The 20,961-nt window shown below is 40.3% G+C and overlaps 3 protein-coding genes and 1 long non-coding RNA gene across 9 annotated transcripts; 1 reads left to right on the forward strand and 3 right to left on the reverse strand.

The window, feature by feature from the left end:
- Positions 1–225: 225 nt before the first annotated feature.
- On the reverse strand, positions 226–2,037 carry gsta.1 (glutathione S-transferase, alpha tandem duplicate 1). Of its 2 annotated transcripts, none has more exons than XM_037124330.1 (7): positions 1,956–2,037; positions 1,700–1,819; positions 1,512–1,563; positions 1,173–1,305; positions 946–1,081; positions 667–792; positions 226–527 (listed from the first exon to the last, which is right to left on the reverse strand). In XM_037124330.1, the coding sequence occupies exons 2-7, from the start codon at positions 1,784–1,786 to the stop codon at positions 390–392; spliced, it is 672 nt and encodes a 223-aa protein (XP_036980225.1). In that variant the 5' UTR covers positions 1,787–1,819; positions 1,956–2,037; the 3' UTR covers positions 226–389. The 2 variants fall into 2 exon arrangements, with proteins under 2 accessions (XP_036980225.1, XP_036980226.1); XM_037124331.1 differs by having other exon boundaries at positions 390–527; positions 1,700–1,811; positions 1,956–1,974.
- LOC119033790 (glutathione S-transferase 3-like) lies at positions 226–7,341 on the reverse strand. Of its 3 annotated transcripts, none has more exons than XM_037124328.1 (8): positions 7,026–7,341; positions 6,817–6,936; positions 6,629–6,680; positions 6,266–6,398; positions 6,039–6,174; positions 5,771–5,896; positions 5,514–5,621; positions 226–419 (listed from the first exon to the last, which is right to left on the reverse strand). In XM_037124328.1, exons 1-8 carry the CDS (start codon positions 7,242–7,244, stop codon positions 390–392), a joined length of 924 nt encoding a protein of 307 aa, XP_036980223.1. In that variant the 5' UTR covers positions 7,245–7,341; the 3' UTR covers positions 226–389. The 3 variants fall into 3 exon arrangements, with proteins under 3 accessions (XP_036980223.1, XP_036980222.1, XP_036980224.1); XM_037124327.1 differs by having other exon boundaries at positions 226–410; positions 5,505–5,621; positions 7,026–7,337; XM_037124329.1 differs by lacking the exon at positions 226–419 and having other exon boundaries at positions 5,248–5,621; positions 7,026–7,315.
- On the forward strand, positions 3,761–5,339 carry LOC119033793. Its single transcript, XR_005079372.1, has 3 exons — positions 3,761–3,908; positions 4,472–4,752; positions 4,940–5,339. It is a non-coding gene; the product is annotated as an uncharacterized LOC119033793 (long non-coding RNA).
- Positions 7,342–10,340: 2,999 nt separating the features above from the next.
- On the reverse strand, positions 10,341–18,601 carry LOC119033626 (serine/threonine-protein kinase ICK-like). Of its 3 annotated transcripts, none has more exons than XM_037123961.1 (14): positions 18,410–18,601; positions 16,438–16,707; positions 16,121–16,175; positions 14,378–14,499; positions 14,213–14,292; positions 13,981–14,113; positions 13,703–13,874; positions 13,102–13,269; positions 12,640–13,017; positions 12,353–12,561; positions 12,005–12,147; positions 11,447–11,554; positions 11,248–11,355; positions 10,341–11,151 (listed from the first exon to the last, which is right to left on the reverse strand). In XM_037123961.1, exons 2-14 carry the CDS (start codon positions 16,536–16,538, stop codon positions 11,000–11,002), a joined length of 1,929 nt encoding a protein of 642 aa, XP_036979856.1. In that variant the 5' UTR covers positions 16,539–16,707; positions 18,410–18,601; the 3' UTR covers positions 10,341–10,999. The 3 variants fall into 3 exon arrangements, with proteins under 3 accessions (XP_036979856.1, XP_036979855.1, XP_036979857.1); XM_037123960.1 differs by having other exon boundaries at positions 11,438–11,554; positions 18,410–18,593; XM_037123962.1 differs by lacking the exons at positions 14,378–14,499; positions 16,121–16,175; positions 16,438–16,707; positions 18,410–18,601 and having other exon boundaries at positions 11,438–11,554; positions 13,981–14,112; positions 14,211–14,281.
- Between the last annotated feature and the right edge of the window lie 2,360 nt (positions 18,602–20,961).

The following is a 20,961-nucleotide window of genomic DNA, read 5'->3' on the forward strand; positions in this document are numbered from 1 at the left end:
CCACAGTCACATGCAACAGCTCTTCAGTGAAGATGCCCATGAACTGTCAACATCAGACAACATTTATTGTCCCTGACACCAGGGAGAAAACATTTTACTTTAAGCATTATTTCCACGAGACATGGGTAGAAACGCTGTCACTGTGTGAGTGTTATGTCCTCTGAAAACTCTTTGTGAACTGAGAGATAAAAACAAGACAAAACAGAAACACAGCTTCTCAAGATGTTCATTAAAAATAGACACTTTATTCAGTAGAAGCTTCCATTAAAAACATCCATTTGTTATAAAAGATTACACAGATTCCTTTCATTCTTTCATACCTGCAAATATAATTGGTCGACCTGTTATGAATCATTCACGCTGCTGATGTTAGGAATGTACTGGAACTTTTAAAAGGGGAGGGATTTTAAGTCAAACACCTCCATGACGGTCTTCACGTACTGATCATCTGGCTGGGGCTTCCTCTTGCTGCCTGGCTTCAGGAACCTGTCGATGGCGGGAATCCTGGTCATCCTGCCCTGAAAAGCCTGGAGTGAAACACAGAAAGTTTTCCTTAAAACAGAATATTCGGTACTGGATGTGTATTTTGGTACACTGATTTTATTGTTTAAATGTCTTTAAAAAAAAACAAAAAACACACACAATGGGAATGATTTACACATTTACCTTTACGTTGGGAAACCCGCCGAGGATTCCAACAAATTTCTCCTCCAACATCAGGGTGCATTCAAGCAGCAGCACGTCTGCGACGCTGAGTTTACCTCCCACCAGGTAGATCTGCCCCGACAGCACCTGACAAGTTTGTCAAAGATACACAATCTCTTTGTTCAGGTAATGTAAATCATCTTTTATTATCAGCAGCTCCACTTGCAAACTTTGCAGGTTTGTAAGCAAGACGAATGGGTTATTAGACCACACCATTTCACACAGGAAACACACTGATACCTTTTCGAACACTGGAAGGTAGCGCTCGGTCGCTTTGGCTTGAATGTTGTCCAGTTTTGGTTTTGGATCTGCAGTGAAGGGCAACAGCATGATCATCTCCATGAGATCCATCAGTCCTTCTGTGTACATGTTGATCCTGAGGGAAAGCACCACCATACACTGTGACACACTCACCAGCTAAGATCACACCATACAGCAAAAACACTGTGTAAAAGAAATGAGCATACATGACACGGTCTTTGATATCTTTTCCATGAAGATTGTACTTCTCAGCGATGTACTGCAGGATGGCTTTTGTCTGAATAAGCTTCATGCCATCAATCTCCACCATGGGAATCTGCTGAAACATGAGGTGTCCATCTGCAGAATGTGGTCAAACATTAATTTACCTTCAGGACAATATATCTCATATGTGGGTTGAAGGTAGAAGACAAAGGGCAAAGCGGAGCTGAATACTAAACATGTGACTGGGAAACCGGTCAGAGACACGATTTAACCTCCAGACCAAAGCCCCCCACCCCCACCCCCTTTAAAAAAAAAAAAAAAAAGAAAAAGAAACAACTCACCGCTGAGGAGTTTTTTAAACTGGTCACGAGTTGTCAGATGCATCTCGTCAAACTGTAAATAACAAATTGCACAATTACTTTAAGACCCATTCAGCAGAACAGTCCACGGACCTGTATTTGAGAGGATTTTGACATTTCAATTGCAATTACAGCAAAGTTTCAGATTGACATCACCACTCTTCACTTACATCCACTTCTGCCACTGTTAAAAGCCAGCGGATTGACTCCATTCTCCCTCTCCCATTCACGTAATGCAGCACAACTTTTCCAGCCATGACAGAGGTATTTTGGAGATTAAATCTGTGAAACTGCAAAAGAGTTAACACCACGTACTTTTTTTTTCTTTTCTTTTTCTTTTTTTCTTTCTTTCTTTTTTTTTTTTTTTTTACAATAATTTACGCAACACTACCAAAACTGACTTCAGGAATTTGGGGAGGTACCTACCTGTGGTCTGCTGTGAAGGAATCCAGGTGTGGTAGACAGAGAATGTGACGTTTGGGTCGTTATATAACGCTGGAGCACCAGAGAAAATGCTGGGGGCGGGGTGGGACGTCTTATGATTTCTATTGGCTGATTCCGGCCAATAGAAAAGTGAGTCATTAACATTTTACCGCAAGACATCATGGGATACCAGCTAACCGCTGCATGTTTTCGTTTCAGACATTTTTGGTAAGTCTTGAAACGTTACGTATTTTATGTTTATGAACGCACCAGGTTCACTGTACACATCACAGCGAACACCCAGAAATTCGACACCATGACACTAAGTAGTTGTTTTATTCAGCTCTATATAATAGCCACGCCCCTCCCTTCATCTGGTGGATGTGAGGGCGATCTGGCTGCGACATCTGTCACCCCATTGATCGCTAGGGTTGATTCGGCTGATCTGGCTGGCTAGGCGGGTGTCCCCTTCCTCCCTCACCGCTCCATGTGTGTCCCTCCCGAAGCCCCGCGCTCGGTGGAAGAGGACGAGGTCCCCCCGGCGGACGACCATCCATCGGTGTACCAGTAGCTGCGCTCCCCTGCTAGAACCTCCAAACAAGCTCAAGGCCCATTTGTAGGAGAAACGTAGGGAAGTTAAGCTCCAAGCGTCAGACACATCCAAATGCGGCGCTGCACGTGGCAGTCTGCCTTCCTTTTTCATTTTCAAATCTCATTCTTGCTTCATTTGCTAGGTGTTTACATTCCTGTGGTTGCCTTTACCCATTTCTAATTCTAATTGAGGAAAGAAAAGTCGATTCTTGGTCTTGTTCAGCTGTGTCTGAAGTGTGATCTAATCTGTGTTCTGTTCTATGTGACTGTTTTCCCTCTGAATGTTTTGATTCTTGTGTCCTGCAATGTATTTATAATTAAGAATATGTAGTAGATCTGTTCTTTAAGATTATTATATCAAATTTGGCATGTAAAAAAATATATACATATATATTTTATGTACAGAAGTTAATGAGTGTGGCCTACACCATGGCCTTTTACTTCCAGACTAACATTTAAATGTTGTATTAGTGAGATTGATTAGTTTTTAGCTGGTCAAAGGTTTTTCTTGTGACACCATTTGAAACTGCCTAAGTACAAGTACTTACAACTGTAATTAGTTACATCTCACTGCTGGAGCTCTCTCTCAGACAGGAGGAAATGTGCACCCACATATTCAATATGTTTTACACTAGTTTTATTTCTGGGTGTTTCTTTGTTGCACAATGGAGTAATTAACACAGTAAATGTACTTTATCACTAATTAGCCCTGAAGATGACATAATCAGTAAGATATTAGGAGACACTAACCTCAGTCCATTTTTTTTTTCATTTGAACTAGCTCTATTTGTATTCATTTAGGTCAGTTTTTAGTAGATGTCTTCATATAATGATAATGAGTATTGATTAAGCCGTCTTACTGAATGAATGAATCTCAATTGCTATCCCCAGTCCCTTAGTGCATAATTGAATTGACAAGTGAAGTGTGAGCCTTTGTCTTTGTTATCTCTTATTTTCTTTATTTGATTTTCACACACACACCGTTATCAAATGTAGTAACCTTCACAGTCGTTTTATCTTCAGGGGATGTCATACCATGTCATCTTGTCTTGTCATGAATATGAGTTGCCTGAATGTTGTGTAACACAAATATTAGGTGTACTGTAAATGTGATATACATGGTCATAAAAACATTTCTGTGCTTTCCCCTCCTTGAATAAACCCTCTTTACCTGAGCGAGAGTATGAGTGTGTGTGTGTGTGTGTGTGAGATTGGTTGCAGGTGTGTCTGTGATTGTAGGTTGTCCCAGGGAGCTGATTGGCTGCTGCCTTGGCAGTTTAAAGGCCGGCTTCCTTCAGTTCCTGGGGGCTCTCCTCTGCTGTCCAAGATGACCAGCATTTGTGTGATTGTGGACAAAATATGTTTGTGAGTAAAACTACTGAAAAACTTTGCTGCTGGTGCTTGGAGGATGGGAAGAGAGGAGTCTCACTTTCATGTTGCGCCAGGGTTTCCCCTAGGCCCTGGCCGTAACATTGACTTTTTGGTGTCTAAACACCATACTGTATAAGTTAACTACTTGTTCGTCACATCTTTTTATAATGAAATCGCGACAACTTTCGCTCATAACATCAGATCTACTACTGAGGGATTAATCTCTACCAGATCAATGTAGCTGGTCAGAATCTACCAGAGCTGGCGTGCTCACTGTGGTGCAGCTGCTGGCGACATGTGGGAGGAGGAGGAATTGGTGATATTGTAACATTTTTGTGTTGTGTGGAAAACTATAAAAGTTGAACACACAGGTACCCAGTGGAAAGTTTAATTCATTAATCACACTCAATCTGGCCAAGGTTGAGACAATGCTGTATTTCCTGAAGAGTGAGCTGCTATGCTTACTTGCTTCACTTGGGAGTTTTCTTAATGTTTTTAGAAATTAAAGTCTTAGTTCAACTTGAATGACAAAGACCACTCTGTATGTCTTTTCACAGCTTCGTGATGGCCGTGGACTGGATTGGTTTCGGCTATGCTGCAGCCATCGCCCTTGGAGGATTTATGGGATACAAGAGACACAATTCATGACTTCATGAATTCATTTGGTTCAGAAAGCCCAACCAAAGTGAATTCACTACCATGTGAATCATGATAATGTGTCTCTGTTTTCTTGTAGGAAGTGTGATGTCCCTGATGGCTGGTTTGGTTTTCGGCAGGTTATCCCCTTACGGGGCATACAACATCTCCAATGACTCAAAGGACATCAAAATCTCAATGTGTGAGTATGGCTAAGCCCAATGTAATGTTTGCTGATTTTCAGATGCCTGCTGGCCTGATGTCAGGGCTAAGGTTAGAGTCAAACGTGATTCACATGCAGAAACGTTTATTGAGCAACTCAAGGATTGTGAAATAGCACTTTTCCCCTCGCTGACTTAATTAATTTTGATTTGCTCCCCCTTCCGCAGTTTGTTGATGGTGTTTCGGCCGTTGCTGCTCATCATGGTGTGACTGGAGGAGTAGCACTGACCGCAGCTTTCTGTTCCTCAGTGCACAACCCTGATTCCAGTGAAAGAGTCACTTCCTGCACACACTTTTCACCTCTGCATTGATACATTTACTTAAAGGTCAGCATTCTGGTCACAAGGAGCTCTCTCTAGACACAACGCTCACACAGTGACAGGGTTTAAATACAGCCTGTGTTGCCTTTGAAAGTCCAAATTAAGGCTGAGAAATAAACAAGACAAAACAAAAAAAAACACCAGCTTCTCAAATGTTTGTTAAAAATAGACACTTTATTTAGTAGAAGCTTCCATTAAAGTATCCATTTAATGACATAAAAGATCACAGATTCCTGTCATACTAAAAGCGTTTGTTATTTCAGGATGGTTAGTGCAGTTTTCATCTCAACATAAACCTGCAAATATAACTGGTCACCCTGTTGAATGGGCTGTATTTGTTTTATGAATCATTCACACTGCTGATGAGAGGAATGTACCGGAACTTTTCCAGAGCTCAAGGCAGTGATTTGATGTCAAACACCTCCATGACGGTCTTCACGTACTGATCATCTGGCTGGGGCTTCCTCTTGCTGCCTGGCTTCAGGAACCTGTCGATGGCGGGAATCCTGGTCATCCTGCCCTGAAAAGCCTGGAGTGAAACACAGAAAGTTTTCCTTAAAACAGAACATTCGGTACTGGATGTGTATTTTGGTACACTGATTTTATTGTTTAAATGTCTTTTTTTTTTTTCTTTTTTTTTTTAAAAAAACACACAATGGGAATGATTTACACATTTACCTTTACGTTGGGAAACCCGCCGAGGATTCCAACAAATTTCTCCTCCAACATCAGGGTGCATTCAAGCAGCAGCACGTCTGCAACACTGAGTTTACCTCCCACCAGGTAGATCTGCCCCGACAACACCTGACAAGACACATCATCTCTTGTTCAGTTAATGTAAATAATCTTTAATTATCAGCAGTTCAATTTCCAATCTTTACAGGTTTGAAAGCAAGACGAATGGGTTATTAGACCACACCATTTCACACAGGAAACACACTGATACCTTTTCGAACACTGGAAGGTAGCGCTCGGTCGCTTTAGCTTGAATGTTGTCCAGTTTTGGTTTTGGATCTGCAGTGAAGGGCAACATCATGATCATCTCCATGAGATCCATCAGTCCCTCTGTGTACATGTTGATCCTGAGGGAAAGCACCACCATACACTGTGACACACTCGCCAGCTAAGATCACACCATACAGCAAAAACACTGTGTAAAAGAAATGAGCATACATGACACGGTCTTTGATATCTTTTCCATGAAGATTGTACTTCTCAGCAATGTACTGCAGGATGGCTTTTGTCTGAATAAGCTTCATGCCATCAATCTCCACCATGGGAACTTGCTGAAACATGAGGTGTCCATCTGCAGAATGTGGTCAAACATTAATTTACCTTCAGGACAATATCTGTGAGAGCAGGTTGTGACAGATGGGAGAGTTACACCTGCCAGGCAATATCATATGTGGGTTGAAGGTAACAGACAAAGGGCAAAGCGGAGCTTAATACTAAACATGTGACTCATTAACAGGTCAGAGACATGATTTAAGCTTCATACACCTTTTTTTTGTTTTTTGTTTTTTTAAACCAACTCACCACTGAGGAGTTTCTGATACTGGTCATGAGTTGTCAGATGCACCTCTTCAAACTGTGAATGACGAATTGCACAACTGATTTAAGACCCATTCTGCAGAACAGTCCACGGACCTGTATTTGAGAGGATTTTGACATTTCAATTGCAATTACAGCAAAGTTTCAGATTGACATCGCCACTCTTCACTTACATCTACTTCTGCCACTGTTAAAAGCCAGCGGATTGACTCCATTTTCCCTCTTCCATTGAAGTAGTGCAGCACAACTTTTCCAGCCATGACAGAGGTATTTTGGAGATTAAATCTGTGAAACTTCAGAAACACCACATATGTACATATTTTTAATAGTATAATTCACGTAACAGTGCCAAAACTGACTAGGTATTTGGAGAGGTACCTACCTGTTGACTGTTGTGACTGCCGTAAAGAAATCCAGGTGTGGTGGACAGAGAAGGTGACGTTAAGGTCGTTATATAATGCTGGAGCACCAGAGAGAATGCTGAAGGCGGGGTGGGACATCTCATGATTTTTATTGGCTGATTCCGGCCAATAAAAAAGTGAGTCATTAACATTTTAGCGCTAGACATCATGGGAAAAGACTGCGACTTCGTTCTATACATGTATAGTTACTCTGAAGCATGGACGTAGTGATTGTTTATGGACGCAGCAGGTGAATCATACATATCGCAGCGAACAGTTAGAAAGTCAACACAATGATACGAAGTTATTTATTTATTTATTTATTCATTCAATGTACTATATAAGTACAACGCCCCATTATTTCATGTTCAGGATTCGGGGTATGTTTTATACGACTCTTTAACCACAGAATAGTTTGATAGCTGTGTTTATATACAATATATTCATTAGGAAACAACACTCACACAGTGACAGGGTTTAAATACGGCCCACAGTTACATTAGGGACAACACGACAATGATCAAATTGATTGTGGTGAATTTCATTATGGTCATAATCGTGAATCGAGACATCGACACAATGGTTTCCTGGTTAAATTTGAATAGCCTGTGTCTGTCACCGTAGCCGAAGGGAATTTGTGAAATCCAAACTAAAAACGGCACAGAGACGAGGTTTCCTTTAGGATAATATTCCTGAAAGCACGTCGTGAAAAATGGGAGACTTTCACCCATGGGTGTAGCGGTATAGGGGTAGTCGGGGGACATGTCCCCTGCACTTCCCTTATCAGTGCCCTCTGACCCCCCACACTTTCTACAGTCATCATCGACCTCTGTTTCCTCGTCGAGATTTGTTTCCCCTGGTCCCGCCCCCATAATGAATTCATTAATAATGTGTCAGTCTTGATTTCAACCTACAAGAGCTGCCATGAACGGCTTCCGTAATATTAAATATTGTCAGTAATATTCAATGAATTAATGAAAGTTGAATTACGTTTCACATTACACTGCTAAGTTAACCTTAGCCTGCATTTACATTGACTTACCTGAAGCAGCCAGATAGATCTGCTAACCGCTAGCCCCTAAACAACCCCAGTCAAGTGAACAAACTAACGTAAAGTGTAACTTACCGGTAGGCTACAGCTACAGCCAGTGGCTACGGAAGCCGTTCGTGGCAGCTCTTATTGGTTGAAATCAACGAACACGTTATTAATTATTCGTGATCATGACAAAATAATCTTTGTTATATGGAGATATCAAATAAATTAATTTGTTATCACGAGAAAACAATCTTTGTTATATTGAGATAACCAGATAATAAGTCGTTATCACGAGATAACAGTGCATAAAAAAGAAGAAAAATCCATGGCCGTTCTCGGCTTCCATCCATATAGGCTTTGTAAAGAAAACATTAACATTAATCAATTTATTATTTTGGGGTTTTTTTTAAGTTCCTTTCCTTCAGCATGCTGCACACACACACACATTTGTCCTGTGTCTTTGGCCTTCCAACACATGCATGGTGGAACCACCGCCAACAGGCATCACAGGATATCTGTTGTGCATAAACATTTGAACATTTGTTTTATAATTCCTTGACCAATATTAGCTTGGGGTATAACAGTGTTTTTAAAATAGTGCTTCAGCACTCGCTACTTGGGGGGACTTTCAGCCATTGAAGAAAATGTAAATGAAGACTGCAATTTATTACATCTAAGAGTAGTAAACTAGATAGGTAACGAGCATCACATGCATTTATCATGTGACGTCATGTCAGTGAATCTCTTAGAGGCGTTCATTGGATAAACCAAACATCCCAATTAGAGCTGAATTTCAGAAGCCTATTTGCACAGGAGAACCCTGAATGAGACATCATTCGAGTTAAAAATCTTTGGGAAAGCTATAAAAATGGTATGGAAATTGTGCTGTGGACTTAGAAAATAATGAAACAGACTAATTACTAGCCTACATTAAGTTTCCAAATTCTCAATTAACTCCATGTTATCTCTTGTCCAGCAAGGGAAATGAATCCAGACATTTACACAAAATTTTATTTCATTTTGTATTTATTGAATTGAATAATAATTCTACATTCTAAAAAGTAAGTTGATTTTTTTTCTATTGTTATTTAAGTCTTTGGTGCTTGTCTGAGCCTTCTTTCATATTGCACAGAGGGGGAACAGTATCTGACAGTAGTATTCCAAGCTGTCAGGATGCGTTCCCCCTGTTTAAAATGGTCAAATTGAATAATATCTTCCTGAAAATCACAGGATTAACCTGTTGTGGGGAAAGAAGTCAGGAGAATGAATTTGAAAGATGTGTGAGCCTCCTTTCATATTGAACAGAGGGGGAACAATATCTGACAGTAGTATTCCAAGCTTCAGGTTAACTTCAGGTGTTTAGGGAGGAACCAACCTGTGTGCTGCTGTCACTACCGTAGAGAAATCCAGGTGTGATGGACAGAGAAAGTGAAGTTTCGGTCGTTGTCTCATGCTGGAGCACCAGAGAGAATGCTGAAGGCCTACTGGCTGGTTCCGGCCACTATAAATGTGACTCACTAACATTTTACTGCTAGACATCATGGGAAAAAAAATCAAACTGCTACCTGTTTTTGTTCAGTACCTTTTTGATAAATTTGAAGCATCGACATAGCCTGTGTTTATAGACGCACCAGGTGAATCATAAATCAAATACAATGTTATAAGAACGCTCTACTCACCAGCTGATGAGCCGTCTTGTTCTTGTTCACATTCTCCTTCACTAGTATCTGATTACCCTGAGTGTGTGACTAATCCTCCCGGTCAGATTTAGAAATTAATGTTTGAAGAAGATTTGATTAACATGTCTTGTTGTAACACAATTTCAGTTGCACATGCGATGAACGTTGTGTAACACAAATATTAGGAGGTCTACTGTAAATGTTATGGACTTGACTTTCTGACCCCAGGAAGACGAGCTGGTGTCTAAACACCATACCGTATGATAACCATTAGGATGACACTATTTATTAATGTTAATTAGTTGTTTGTCACGTCTTACTTTTTATAATCAAATCGCAATAACTTTCACTCATAACATGAGAACAGTATAGAGATGCACTGTATTGATGCATGGATGGTGTTAAGCTTGTACTGCTACTGAGGGATTAATCTCTACCAGAGTAATGTAGCTGGTCAGGATCTACCAGAGCTTCTGTGCTCACAGTGGTGCAGCTGTTGGCGACACGTGGGAGGATGGGTGATGGGTAATATCGTAACCAATTTGTGTTTAGTGAAAAACTACCCAAGTTGAACACATCAGTACCCAGTGGAAAGTTTAATTATACTGGCAATTCATGAATCACACTCAATCTGGCCAAGGAGGTTTTTACTTCTCAAACTAAAACATATATTTGTATAGAGTGGCAACCACTTGCATTGTATTCATTCAATTAAAGCACTTCCTTGAATTTCGATGCACAAATAATAGTTACCTGAATAGCGAGGCTACCATCATGAAACAAAAACAGCAGGAATGTAGAAAAAAATGACTGCACTGTACAGAGGCCAATCTAATGAGTTAGCCAAAACATAGTCACAGTGAAGTTTATAAACATACAGTATAATATGCATATTATGTATACAGGTCGGTGAACAACATTCAATGATAATTCTTATACAAACTGAGGCTGCAGGTGTACCCTCTGTCGAACAGTAGTTATGTTACAGAAATACAAAATAAAACACTGAGGAGCAAGTCTGGGCTCAAATTTTGGCCGGCTGCATTTAGCTTTACACAAACACTTATCTTACAACTCACAACATCCATAGTACACATAATGAAAAAACAAATTATTGCTGTGTAAGATGTATGTACAGATTTGGATTATAAAACAACTAGGCCTACTCTTTGGAGGTGAAAGAGTTCTTAGGAGCGCAGATCTCTCGTCCAGGCCAAAGATCGGAGCTCCGGCGAGGGCACTAGCGGTGTCCGTATTTGGCAGACCAGTCTGTTCGCCCATGGATGGTCTGTACTGGTGGCCGAGGCAGCAGCCCAGCGGTGCTCTTATTAGTCAGTGACAAGTTGGCAGAGGTGTTCATCGGACTCCGGCCTGACTGCCATGTTGCATAATCTGAAGTTGAATCAAAATAGAAGTTAATATGCTATCAAAATCAACAGCTGGTTTGTTACATTACAGGAAGCTCAAAGCTCTCAGGTTCATCCTCACTTGTTGCTGTTGATTCCAGTGAAGTGCCCTGATGTCCTCTGTGACCGGCAGAACCGAGGTCTTTCTTGTAAAATGATGGCATGTATCCACCTGGGATTGTATTTGTGCCTGGTATTTAAAAACACACACAAACAGTGAGAAGCTGGAAAGATTGCATTGAAGGTTGTGTTAAACGTCCTGGTAGTTTTACCATGAGCGCCTCTGCTCGGCAGAGTCCCTCCAAATGGAATACTACTGTTGCCCCAAAGATGGCTTCCAGTATAGTCTTTACTGGCATTAATGGCCACATTCTTCTTTGTACTAATACCTGAAAGAGACAGAGAGACACTTTCAAAGATTTAAATAATTTTAGGGAAGGTTATAAAACAAAAGAAACAATTAGTTGAAAAAAAATCATTGAAAAAAAATCTGCAAGTAGAGTTCATTTTATGACTAACAGCCCGGTAGACACAGGACCAAAACAGAGGGTTTTTTTTGTCTTTATATCAGCAGGGAAGATTATGCCTGTTAAAGTGAGTGAAATAGAGTGAACACAGAGTCGGACACAAGCAAAATACACTTTTTATACTTCTTTTCTCTTACATTGATCAGGGAAACATATTGTTGTATGCTGTAGGTGGGAGAGAAAGAGCTGATACATGCAGGTCTGCAGTCGAGCAAAGATCTCTACCAGGGCTCCCACTGTGAATTATTTTACTATAGTATACAGTCGTTCCTGCTCAGGTCTGTGTTACTGTAGGTAAATTATTTGAATTACCAGGTAAATATCTTGACTGTCTCAAGTAATGCTGTTTAGCAGATGCGGTTCTTGATGGCTCTTGGTAGGCTGTCGTCTTGTTCAGGTTTAAAGGTGCATCTTCCTTTCCTTTGGGTCGACTGTAATCCAGGACATTTCCGTATCTGTAAGACAGAGGCCATTCACTGAGACCAAGGTGGTGTCAATTACCTGCTTGGTGAATAGGTCAGGCTACAGATCTTGTGCTGCATTCATGCATTATATCATTACAGTCTTTTTGCATATTTTTTTTACTACGTACATGTATAGTGAAGGTGCCACTGATTCAGCCCCTTCTAAAAAGGTGGCGTCCGATGATCGCAGCCTCACCTGCTCAGTGCATCGTCCCCCTGCCTCGACTTCTCTGTGGAGAAGTTACTTTTCCCCAGAATACTTATGGTTGTCAGATCAGTTTCTTCATAGTCGTCCCAGTCTTCACCCTTAAGGTGTCCTGTCCCGTGGCCCCAACGCCGCCGCCCTCCTTTAGGTTTCAACTGATAGCTCAAGAGATTTGAATTTTCCGACTCCTGTCTCGATTGCTAAAAAAACAAATCAACAATCAACATGTTGGCCGACTGCAACCCCACAGTTCAACAGGTTGTAAGGGATTTTCTCACCTTGCCCTGGAGACTTTTGTCAACAATGTAAGGGAGATGGCTCTGCGGCGTTCCGTCTCTCTGTTCCTGCTTCAGGATGTGCTTCGGCTGCTGCTCTCGCACCAGCTCTGCATGCCGTTGGTACGCTGCCGCCTGGGCAGCTGCAGATACTGGGGAGGGCTGGATCTGCTGGAGAGGCCTGGAGGGGGAGCAGTGTTGGTTTGGAGGTGGAGGCTGGGAGGGGGGCACGGGCTTTAGCAGCAGGGGTTGCTGCTGCAGATGTTGTGACTGCAGAGGAGCCTGCAGTGGCACAAGGCCTGGCTGAGGTCTGCCCTGCTCCAGGATCTGCTGAGGAGTGCCCAAAGCCTGGCCCACATGGAAGTAGGAGTACCTGAGAGCCTGAGAAGATGTAAAGATTTGGTCAAACTACACCAGTTTTCACTCTCAGCTGTGGGATTGCTTGAAGTGAAAGTCAAACACTACCTGGGCAGAAGCTGGTCTCTTCTTGGGTTCCCACTGGAGCAGGTCTGTCATCAGATGGATGGCTTCAGGACTGGCATTTGGGATCAGTGTCTTCAGATTACTGGGAACACACTGAGGCCAACGGAAATTCATAGCATTTGCCAGCTGGTAGCCCTCCGGCCAATCATTCTAGAGGGAGAAGAAAGTCCATCTTACACAACATGTTTACATATCATCACTCTTCAAAAGGTACATGATTAAACTTATTCCAGTATGGAGTTCAAATAGTCCCAGATCAAGTGCGGTGCCCTCTAACCAGCTGCTCAAGACAATTTAACAGCAAGACAACCTGATGTAAGAAATCAAATTTTCCTTACAGGTAATCCACTTATTTTGTCTCCTAGTACACACATAGGACAATGAGCAACAACCTGAAAGATATCTGTGAGGGCATTTGTTACAACTATACAACTGTTTAAGTATTCATAAAAACTTGCAGTCATTCACCTTTCTCACCCTGACATTAAAAAATGAATAAATATATACAGATTTATCGATGAAATTCAAATTTAAGTGCATCTGATTTTTCTTTCTTATGTGTTCCACATGAGGGAGACATTACCTTCTTTGGTGTACCCAAGACTTGACAAATCTTGAATATGGTGTCCACTTCACTGGAGCCTGGGAAAAGAGGCCTGAGGGTGTAGAGCTCTGCCATGATGCAGCCGACTGCCCACTGGTCTATGGGTGAACTGTAGGATGTGGATCTGAGGAGCACCTCTGGGGCTCTGTACCTGTTACCATAAATAGCGGGTACTGGGACTTGATAGCACTGAACTATGAAACTCACGTTCATTTTGCCCAAATATAACTGTATATTATACCCTAAAAGAAACTTACCATCTAGTGGAGACATAGTCTGTGTATGGTGGTCGAGATCTGATTTCTCTGGCAAGCCCAAAGTCGGCTATTTTCACCAGCTCTGGGCCCATGCACAGAAGATTCTCAGGTTTCATGTCCCTGTGAAAAAAACCTAACAAAGACACGCTGCATGACCATCTTGCGTCAAATGGTACAAGATGTTCGTTGTGCCACAGTTAATTTAGCACTCTGCAGTTGTAAACAGACGTACCATGTTTGTGAATGAATGCGAGCCCCTGTAGTATCTGAAACATTATATTTCTTACAGCAGATTCAGGAAACAACCGAGTCCTGCAGCAAGAAACAAACAGAATTCTGTTAAGAGACTGCCAGCATTTACCAAATGAATAATGCAACCAGTACGAACTACACCCACCTGTCTTTCATTAGCTGATACAAGTTTTCCTTCATGTACTCAAATATAAAGTACAAGTGATCATTTTCTCGGATTACCTCCTTCAGTTTGATCACATTGGCATGGTTAAGTTTCTTTAAGGACTGAGAGAATAAAGAAACAGATTCATGTCAGAATATGTTGAATGCGTAAACAAAAAAATATTAGAAATGAATACTATGTCTAATCATGCTGGACAATACACACAGGTCACTGCAGCACATTCAAAAGCACGCCCTACAACTATGAAACAAAACCTCTCTTGTTAAAGAATGGCTAGTGTAAGAACACAATGTAGTTTGGGGGTAAATGCTGCAAAAGTGGGATTTATACTTACAGTTTAAAAAAAGGGAAAATAAATATAGCAGGATGGAGAAATATACACTTTTCCCATGCACTGGGATGATACAGGTTTAACCATGCTAAATTTTAGTAAGGGGAGAAGCTGTAATGGGATTTTGACATTGTATGATACACATGCTGTAATTGTGATCTAACTCGCAGGGCGCTGAAGGACCAGCGTGTTCTACACATGTTCTGCCGCGTTAAAGTCAAGCTCTAGGAGAGGGGGGTGTGTAGGCCGGGGGTGGGAACCAGAGCTCAAAACCAACAGCACACAAGAATCACCTTCTACTCTTAGAGCTGGTGTGTGACTTTGAGCTGTGAGGAAATTTAGACAGTAACACACTGAATTGATGTGAAAAGAAACAACAGAATGTTTTCAGAAGGCTGTTCAAGTTATATCATCTCTATTCTACACAAACGATGAAAAATCAACCCAAACAGAGCCACAGTGTCTGACACCAAAATACCGTTTATCAGGCTGCTGCATCAAAACAGGTGACAGCATGTGAAACATTAATCATTACATCTAATAATCAGGGTTTGATATCAATACAGACTTGTACTGTCTTTGTTGACATAACCAAAAGTAATGTTATCTTGTGTTATTAACTTATTAATAAAGACATTTGTAATAAATGTTAAAATTAAACATTCGTCATCATCATAAAAGCTGTCTACTTGTAAAAAAACAAAATAAGAAATGTTTACATTCAGTGTCACTGAAAATACATTGAGCAACAACATTCTGAATGACTTTAAGTTGAGCTGCACTGAAATATATTATTCTTCTTCAGGTAACATTTGCAAATCTGAAAACCTACATATTTCTTAGTGTGAAGGAAAACTATCACTAATGCTTTCATGAATAAGAATTGTTTTGGATACAACAGGCATGACACGGGTCACATGGCGACCAGAAATAGCCAAGCTACCAACTGTACTAATACTATTTCTAGCCATCACTTTACTGTCCAAGTAGCATACAGACACCATCAACTACTCCTGTCAGTGAGCTGACACTGTGAGACTCAGTCCCTTAAATGTCTCTTCTTCAAATCATATTCATGAAAAGGTTTGCTCAAATGTGGTTCACACCTTGCAGTGTTACAGCAGCACGATATTAATATTCTGCTCCCCTAAAACTGGCAATACTTAACAGAATATTGCAGCCAATACAACAGTACACTATTATGTTGACACAGCATTTAATATTAACTTGATAAATATGGACCATTTTCTATTACCTCAACTTCTGAATGACTGGCATTCTTCAGAAAAGGGAACTCCCTTTATTTTGATTTTGGGTTGATTTTTCCATTATTCTGCTCTGCTTTTCAAATGAGTAAAACTGTGTTAACAATGTAGAAGAGATGAACTCACCTTGACTTCCCGGAGGTTCATGCATTCTTCCCAGGAGTAGAATTTTCTTTTCATTCTGAAAAAATATTTTTCTCTTTGACTTATTTGTTGGAAATGACATCACATTGCACAGAAGTGTCTTTTTTTAGCACCTGTTATGTCTAAAAATAGCAAAACAACAGTAGCAAATAGGAAACAGCAGTCTTCCCGCATCTGTAATCCTTACAGATAGGCCACAAGAACATAGAGAAAAAGATATACAGCATGGTGCACAACATCAGCTCTAAACAAAAAAATAATCTTTTGCATTAAAATGCAAACAATTTCCAGATACTCACTTCTTTATGGCAACGAGCTCTCCTGACTCCAGACTGCGGCCGAGGATGACTGAGCCGTAGGTGCCATCCCCAAGCTGTCTGATGGTAGTGTATCTATTCATTATGCTTGTCCTTCCATAGGATCATTCCGGGGGCAGATAATAACTGGGTGGAAACTAGAGATGTGTTTGCCTCCGGCTGCTGAATGCAACCAGATTTTCCTGTGACAACAGCAGAAGACCGCGGGCAGGGCTGGAGGACTCATGGTGTCATGGGCTTGCCTCCTTGTAGCTTAAAAGGTGAAGAGAGAACAACAAAAACATATGTTGATCATGTAGTTGCACAAATTGCAGTGTACATGACCCATAATAAACCTAGTAAGACAGGACTTGGCTTACTGACTGTAAACCTAACTACTAAGTGGGACATTTTATGGTTGGAAAATGTTATGGTCAGTGCTGCTGTGTACAAATCATAGCTCTGTAATTTAAATACTGTAGAGCATCTGCATGTCATGAACAGTCCTACAAAACATGACAAAATATATACAGCTACAAGTTTGTGTACTATTGGCCAGGCACGCTCCAGTCATCCACCTAATTCTAGCTACGTCTGATGCCAACATTCATTGACTTACATTTTCTTGGTTTTAAGTACTGAATTTTATCTGCATGCATTCAGGCAGTTTACCATCCAAATGACGTTTCCAAATTCATACGCTGAGGATGGGGCGTTAAAATCTGAGCTTAATGTGTACATGCTGATAATTTGATGATGCCATGGCTTCTTTGGTGGCCAGTCACGATCTACCATGAAACCTACACAAGTGTGATGTGGAAACTTCACTACATAATTACTTAGAATGGACTTTTCAGTGAAGCAGGAGACTTTGCGTTCAGTGCTGTGGGCCGGGGCATCTCTGCAGCGCTACAGTACTTCATCACAATACATTTTAACTAACTGCACGTGGCCAACAATCTGATAATGTAGCTTAACTTTTCTATTCTATTTTCTTTTTATTCTTCATCAATAAAGTCACAATTCAATGTGCCCTGTCAAGAACCACAATTTTCCACCACAATATAGACAAAGTGAAACAGAATGAATTGTGTTGTTACTTGAGGACAGTTTGTCATAAAAGTCTTTTTTTCTTCCCCAAAACTACATAGTTCTTATTTAAATCAAGGACTTAGGTAGTCTGACACTGGAAGACTTATTTTAAATCCATCTGCTGAAGAGGTGGGTTTGATCTGAGACAAACATGAACATGCAAGATAAATGCATGACATCATAACTAGTTTGATAGCCAGTCATTAGCTAGCAGATGTCACAGTTATCTAGTTAACTGACTGACATTACCCTGCTGGAAATACCAGCATAGACCAGCACCAAAACACAACATACGCTGGTCTTGCTGGTGACCAGTTGTGTTTTGGTGCTGGTCTATGCTGTTTTCTTATTCCAGCAGGGTAGCGTCAACATTAGCATTAGGACAGCCAAACAGCCTGTATCTACTTGACAGAGAAAGCTGGAGGAGGGAGCCTTCCGCTACATCTTTCACCAGTATGAATCCAAACTGTTTCTAGTTTTAAAATGTTCGCCCTGTTTGGTTCATAACGCAGCTAACGTTAGCTTACCTTGACATTAGCCAGCTGTTATATCCCTCCTTTAGTCTGCGTTAATTATGCAGAGTGAAAGCTAACGTGGCTGCATTAAAGCGTTTCCCACTAAAAGTAGCAGCTCCAGCTGATTGTGTTTAATACTATAACTTGGCTCATGTGTTTCGCTTACATTTTAACGAGAGCCTTGTGCAGTTAGGTGTAGCTGGCAGCAAACCCGGAGCAATTACAGCTATTGTAGCTGTGTTGTGGTGCTGCTGCTGGCCCAGCTGCTGACAAAACATTATAGCGAGAGAGAAAACACACTGGCCCGGAAGGACTAAAGGGTCTCCTAACTTCAAAAATAAAAATGAAAAGCAGCAGTCAATACTCACCCTCCTCACGTCACACCGCCAACAACACATAGCCGAGCATTCGTGGTCGATGTTCAACAAATGGTTTCACGGAATAAGCATCGGCTGACAGATTACCGCAACATCCAGTGTGTCAATCACAACAGAAATATCACTTCATCCAGGCCCCTCTCGTCTCGTCAGGGCTCATCGTAATCTCGCGTTGCTCTAAAAGATGCCAAACACAACGGAATAAATCACGGCATCCGTATCTGCAGCGTATGTATGCAGCGTAAAATTGACGACTGAAAAACAATTTAATAGGGCTTTCGGCTTGTACATCTGTTAGCCTACATGTTGCCTTTAGGCTACGAGAACCGCAAACATGTCCGTCTTTAAAAAGAAAATTCTGCAAAAAAGCGAATAATTTTTAGCCTCCAGCAAAGGCGGAAGTAAGCGAATAGGAGCTCTCTTGCTTTGCACTCGTCTTCGAGCTACGAGCTACAGTGAGGCAACGCAAGACTAAATAAATATTGCCATTTATAACCGTTCAAAAATTGGTTACGAAAATGTAAGCAGCGATTGGAAAAACTGTCCTTTATTTTTTTTTTAAATGTAGAAGAACATTTTTGTATATTCTATTTGATTGTTTCCATACTTTCAAATACATTCAGCAATGTCATCATACATCATGTTCACCCCCAGACTTTAAACTGTCAAAATTCTTTTTTTGTTTTGTTTTTGTTTTTGCAAATGTGGGACAATAGAAAATGATAATTACCCCATGAGTAATAATGGTATAAACAACAAATAATAAATAAACAGCAGTAGTGGTTAAGTATTTAGATCCATACATAAAGTATAAATAAAATATTCCAACAAATAGAGCAACATAAATAAGTAAAACTAATTTTTCCAGACTTTACTTGAAAAAAAAAATGTAAAAAGAAAATCAAGAGCAGCAAAAAAGAAGAAAGTAAATGTACTGATCCATGCAGAGGGTTGTATTATTATGTCATTTGTATTAATACGTCATCATTACTGGTTTATTACAATATGAGTCACATTTTAATATGGTTGCTTCAATGTGGAGGCATGTGTTTTTAATGATACATCATAATTTGTAATCTATAGGTCATTTTTGCATGTCTTCATCCGCAAAATAAGTTGTAACAGTAGCTGTCAAATAAACAAATAGTGAAGCAAGTGTTACACTGAATGTGGTGACCCATCAGATTCTGTGAAAGGCAATAGTCACTGTAAATGTATTTTGTCATGTTTTGATAGCATTTACCAAAAATGTATTTTGACAAATAAAAAAATAAAAAAACAGCAACTCATGGCCAGTAGTGTGTAGGCTTTTGTCTGTCTACTACAACTGGACCCCTAAAATGCTACAGGGACTAATATGTAAAGTCAACATTGATTATGCCTATGTCATTATGTGGAAATTATTGTAATGTATTTCAAGAAATATCGTGCACATTAGATATCTTCATGAGAGCTGACACAATGATTCAGTTGACAGGATGATGATGAGCAACAATTTTGTCAATTAAATGATCATTTTAATATTTTTTTAAGCAACAACGCCAAATATGTTCTTGTTCCAGCTTAGCAGATGTGATGATATGTGATTTTTCTAGGACTCATATAATTGTAAACAGAATACAGTACAGTATTTTGCCTTTGGATCGTTGGCTGGTCAAAAAACACATCCAAAGAGGTCATCTTGGGTTGTGTGCAGCGCTGTGAAAAGAACACAAAAGCTATAATTCTTTAGAAAAAGTAAAAAGATATTGTGGTTAAATATTACACTGGTAAAAGTGAAAGGAATATGAATAGTGCATTAGCAAAAGTTTTAGAGCGTCTGATATAACTAGAGTATCAAAGGTATCCTACAAACAAAATTATATATCTACATGTATATCTATAGTACTTAATACTATTGGTCGACCCAGTGGCGGTCCCTTTGTCTTCTTCCACAAACTCTGTATGTGAGACTTTTTCTGCAACAAGCAGACACGCCTTTACAAAACAGAGGGCGTCAACTTGGGGTTTATAATGTATTCCCGAAGGTTTCACACATAATTTTATAGTTTTCACATGTAATCCTAAAGGTTATATGGATATTTACAGGGCTTTACATATTATACTTGAAAATGTTCCAAAACTATGTTTCCAGTGTGCAAAGTACGTGTTTCACTTGTGCAAAGCATGTGTTCAGCATATTCTCACCAGATTTTAACATGCTGTCACATGTTAAATCTCCTAGGTGCAAAATGACTTGTACAGGTGTTCACATGTGACCATGCATTTACATTCTGCACATTCTGTAAATCTGTCCTCGCCAAACATCACTGTGGCCAAGAATTATGAGTAGCTGCTGCTGTGCAAGTGTCATTTCTGCTGTCTGATTGCTTTTGTCAGCATGTAAAGCTGACAGGCAGAAAAGCAGGTCTTGTGAGAATTTATGAACTGTAACCAGTGGTGGTCCTAGCTTGAATAAACACCCAACTGGATTAATGGAATCATTTCTTTTTCCTGCTGACTGCATTTAAAATAAATAAATCTAAAACAACAAAAATCTGCCA

Source organism: Acanthopagrus latus, chromosome 15 (genome assembly GCF_904848185.1).
Source record: "Acanthopagrus latus isolate v.2019 chromosome 15, fAcaLat1.1, whole genome shotgun sequence".
Lineage (NCBI taxonomy): Eukaryota > Metazoa > Chordata > Actinopteri > Spariformes > Sparidae > Acanthopagrus > Acanthopagrus latus.

Bases quoted from the DNA above. Each gene is read 5' to 3' on its own strand.
- gsta.1 (XM_037124330.1), bottom strand. From the start codon at position 1,786: ATGGCTGGAAAAGTTGTGCTGCATTACGTGAATGGGAGAGGGAGAATG. The intron at 793-945 runs GTATCAGTGTGT...CAAACTTGTCAG, and splicing joins ACCTTCCAGTGTTCGAAAAG to GTGCTGTCGGGGCAGATCTA. The intron at 528-666 runs GTAAATGTGTAA...GTTTCACTCCAG, and splicing joins GCGGGTTTCCCAACGTAAAG to GCTTTTCAGGGCAGGATGAC.
- LOC119033790 (XM_037124328.1), bottom strand. From the start codon at position 7,244: ATGTATAGAACGAAGTCGCAGTCTTTTCCCATGATGTCTAGCGCTAAA. The intron at 5,897-6,038 runs GTATCAGTGTGT...GTGTCTTGTCAG, and splicing joins ACCTTCCAGTGTTCGAAAAG to GTGTTGTCGGGGCAGATCTA. The intron at 420-5,513 runs GTGTTTGACATC...ACCGTCATGGAG, and splicing joins ACGTGAAGACCGTCATGGAG to GTGTTTGACTTAAAATCCCT.
- LOC119033626 (XM_037123960.1), bottom strand. From the start codon at position 16,538: ATGAATAGATACACTACCATCAGACAGCTTGGGGATGGCACCTACGGC. The intron at 14,293-14,377 runs GTGGGTGTAGTT...TTCTTGCTGCAG, and splicing joins TATCAGCTAATGAAAGACAG to GACTCGGTTGTTTCCTGAAT. The intron at 11,152-11,247 runs GTGAGGATGAAC...ATTCAACTTCAG, and splicing joins ACTGGAATCAACAGCAACAA to ATTATGCAACATGGCAGTCA.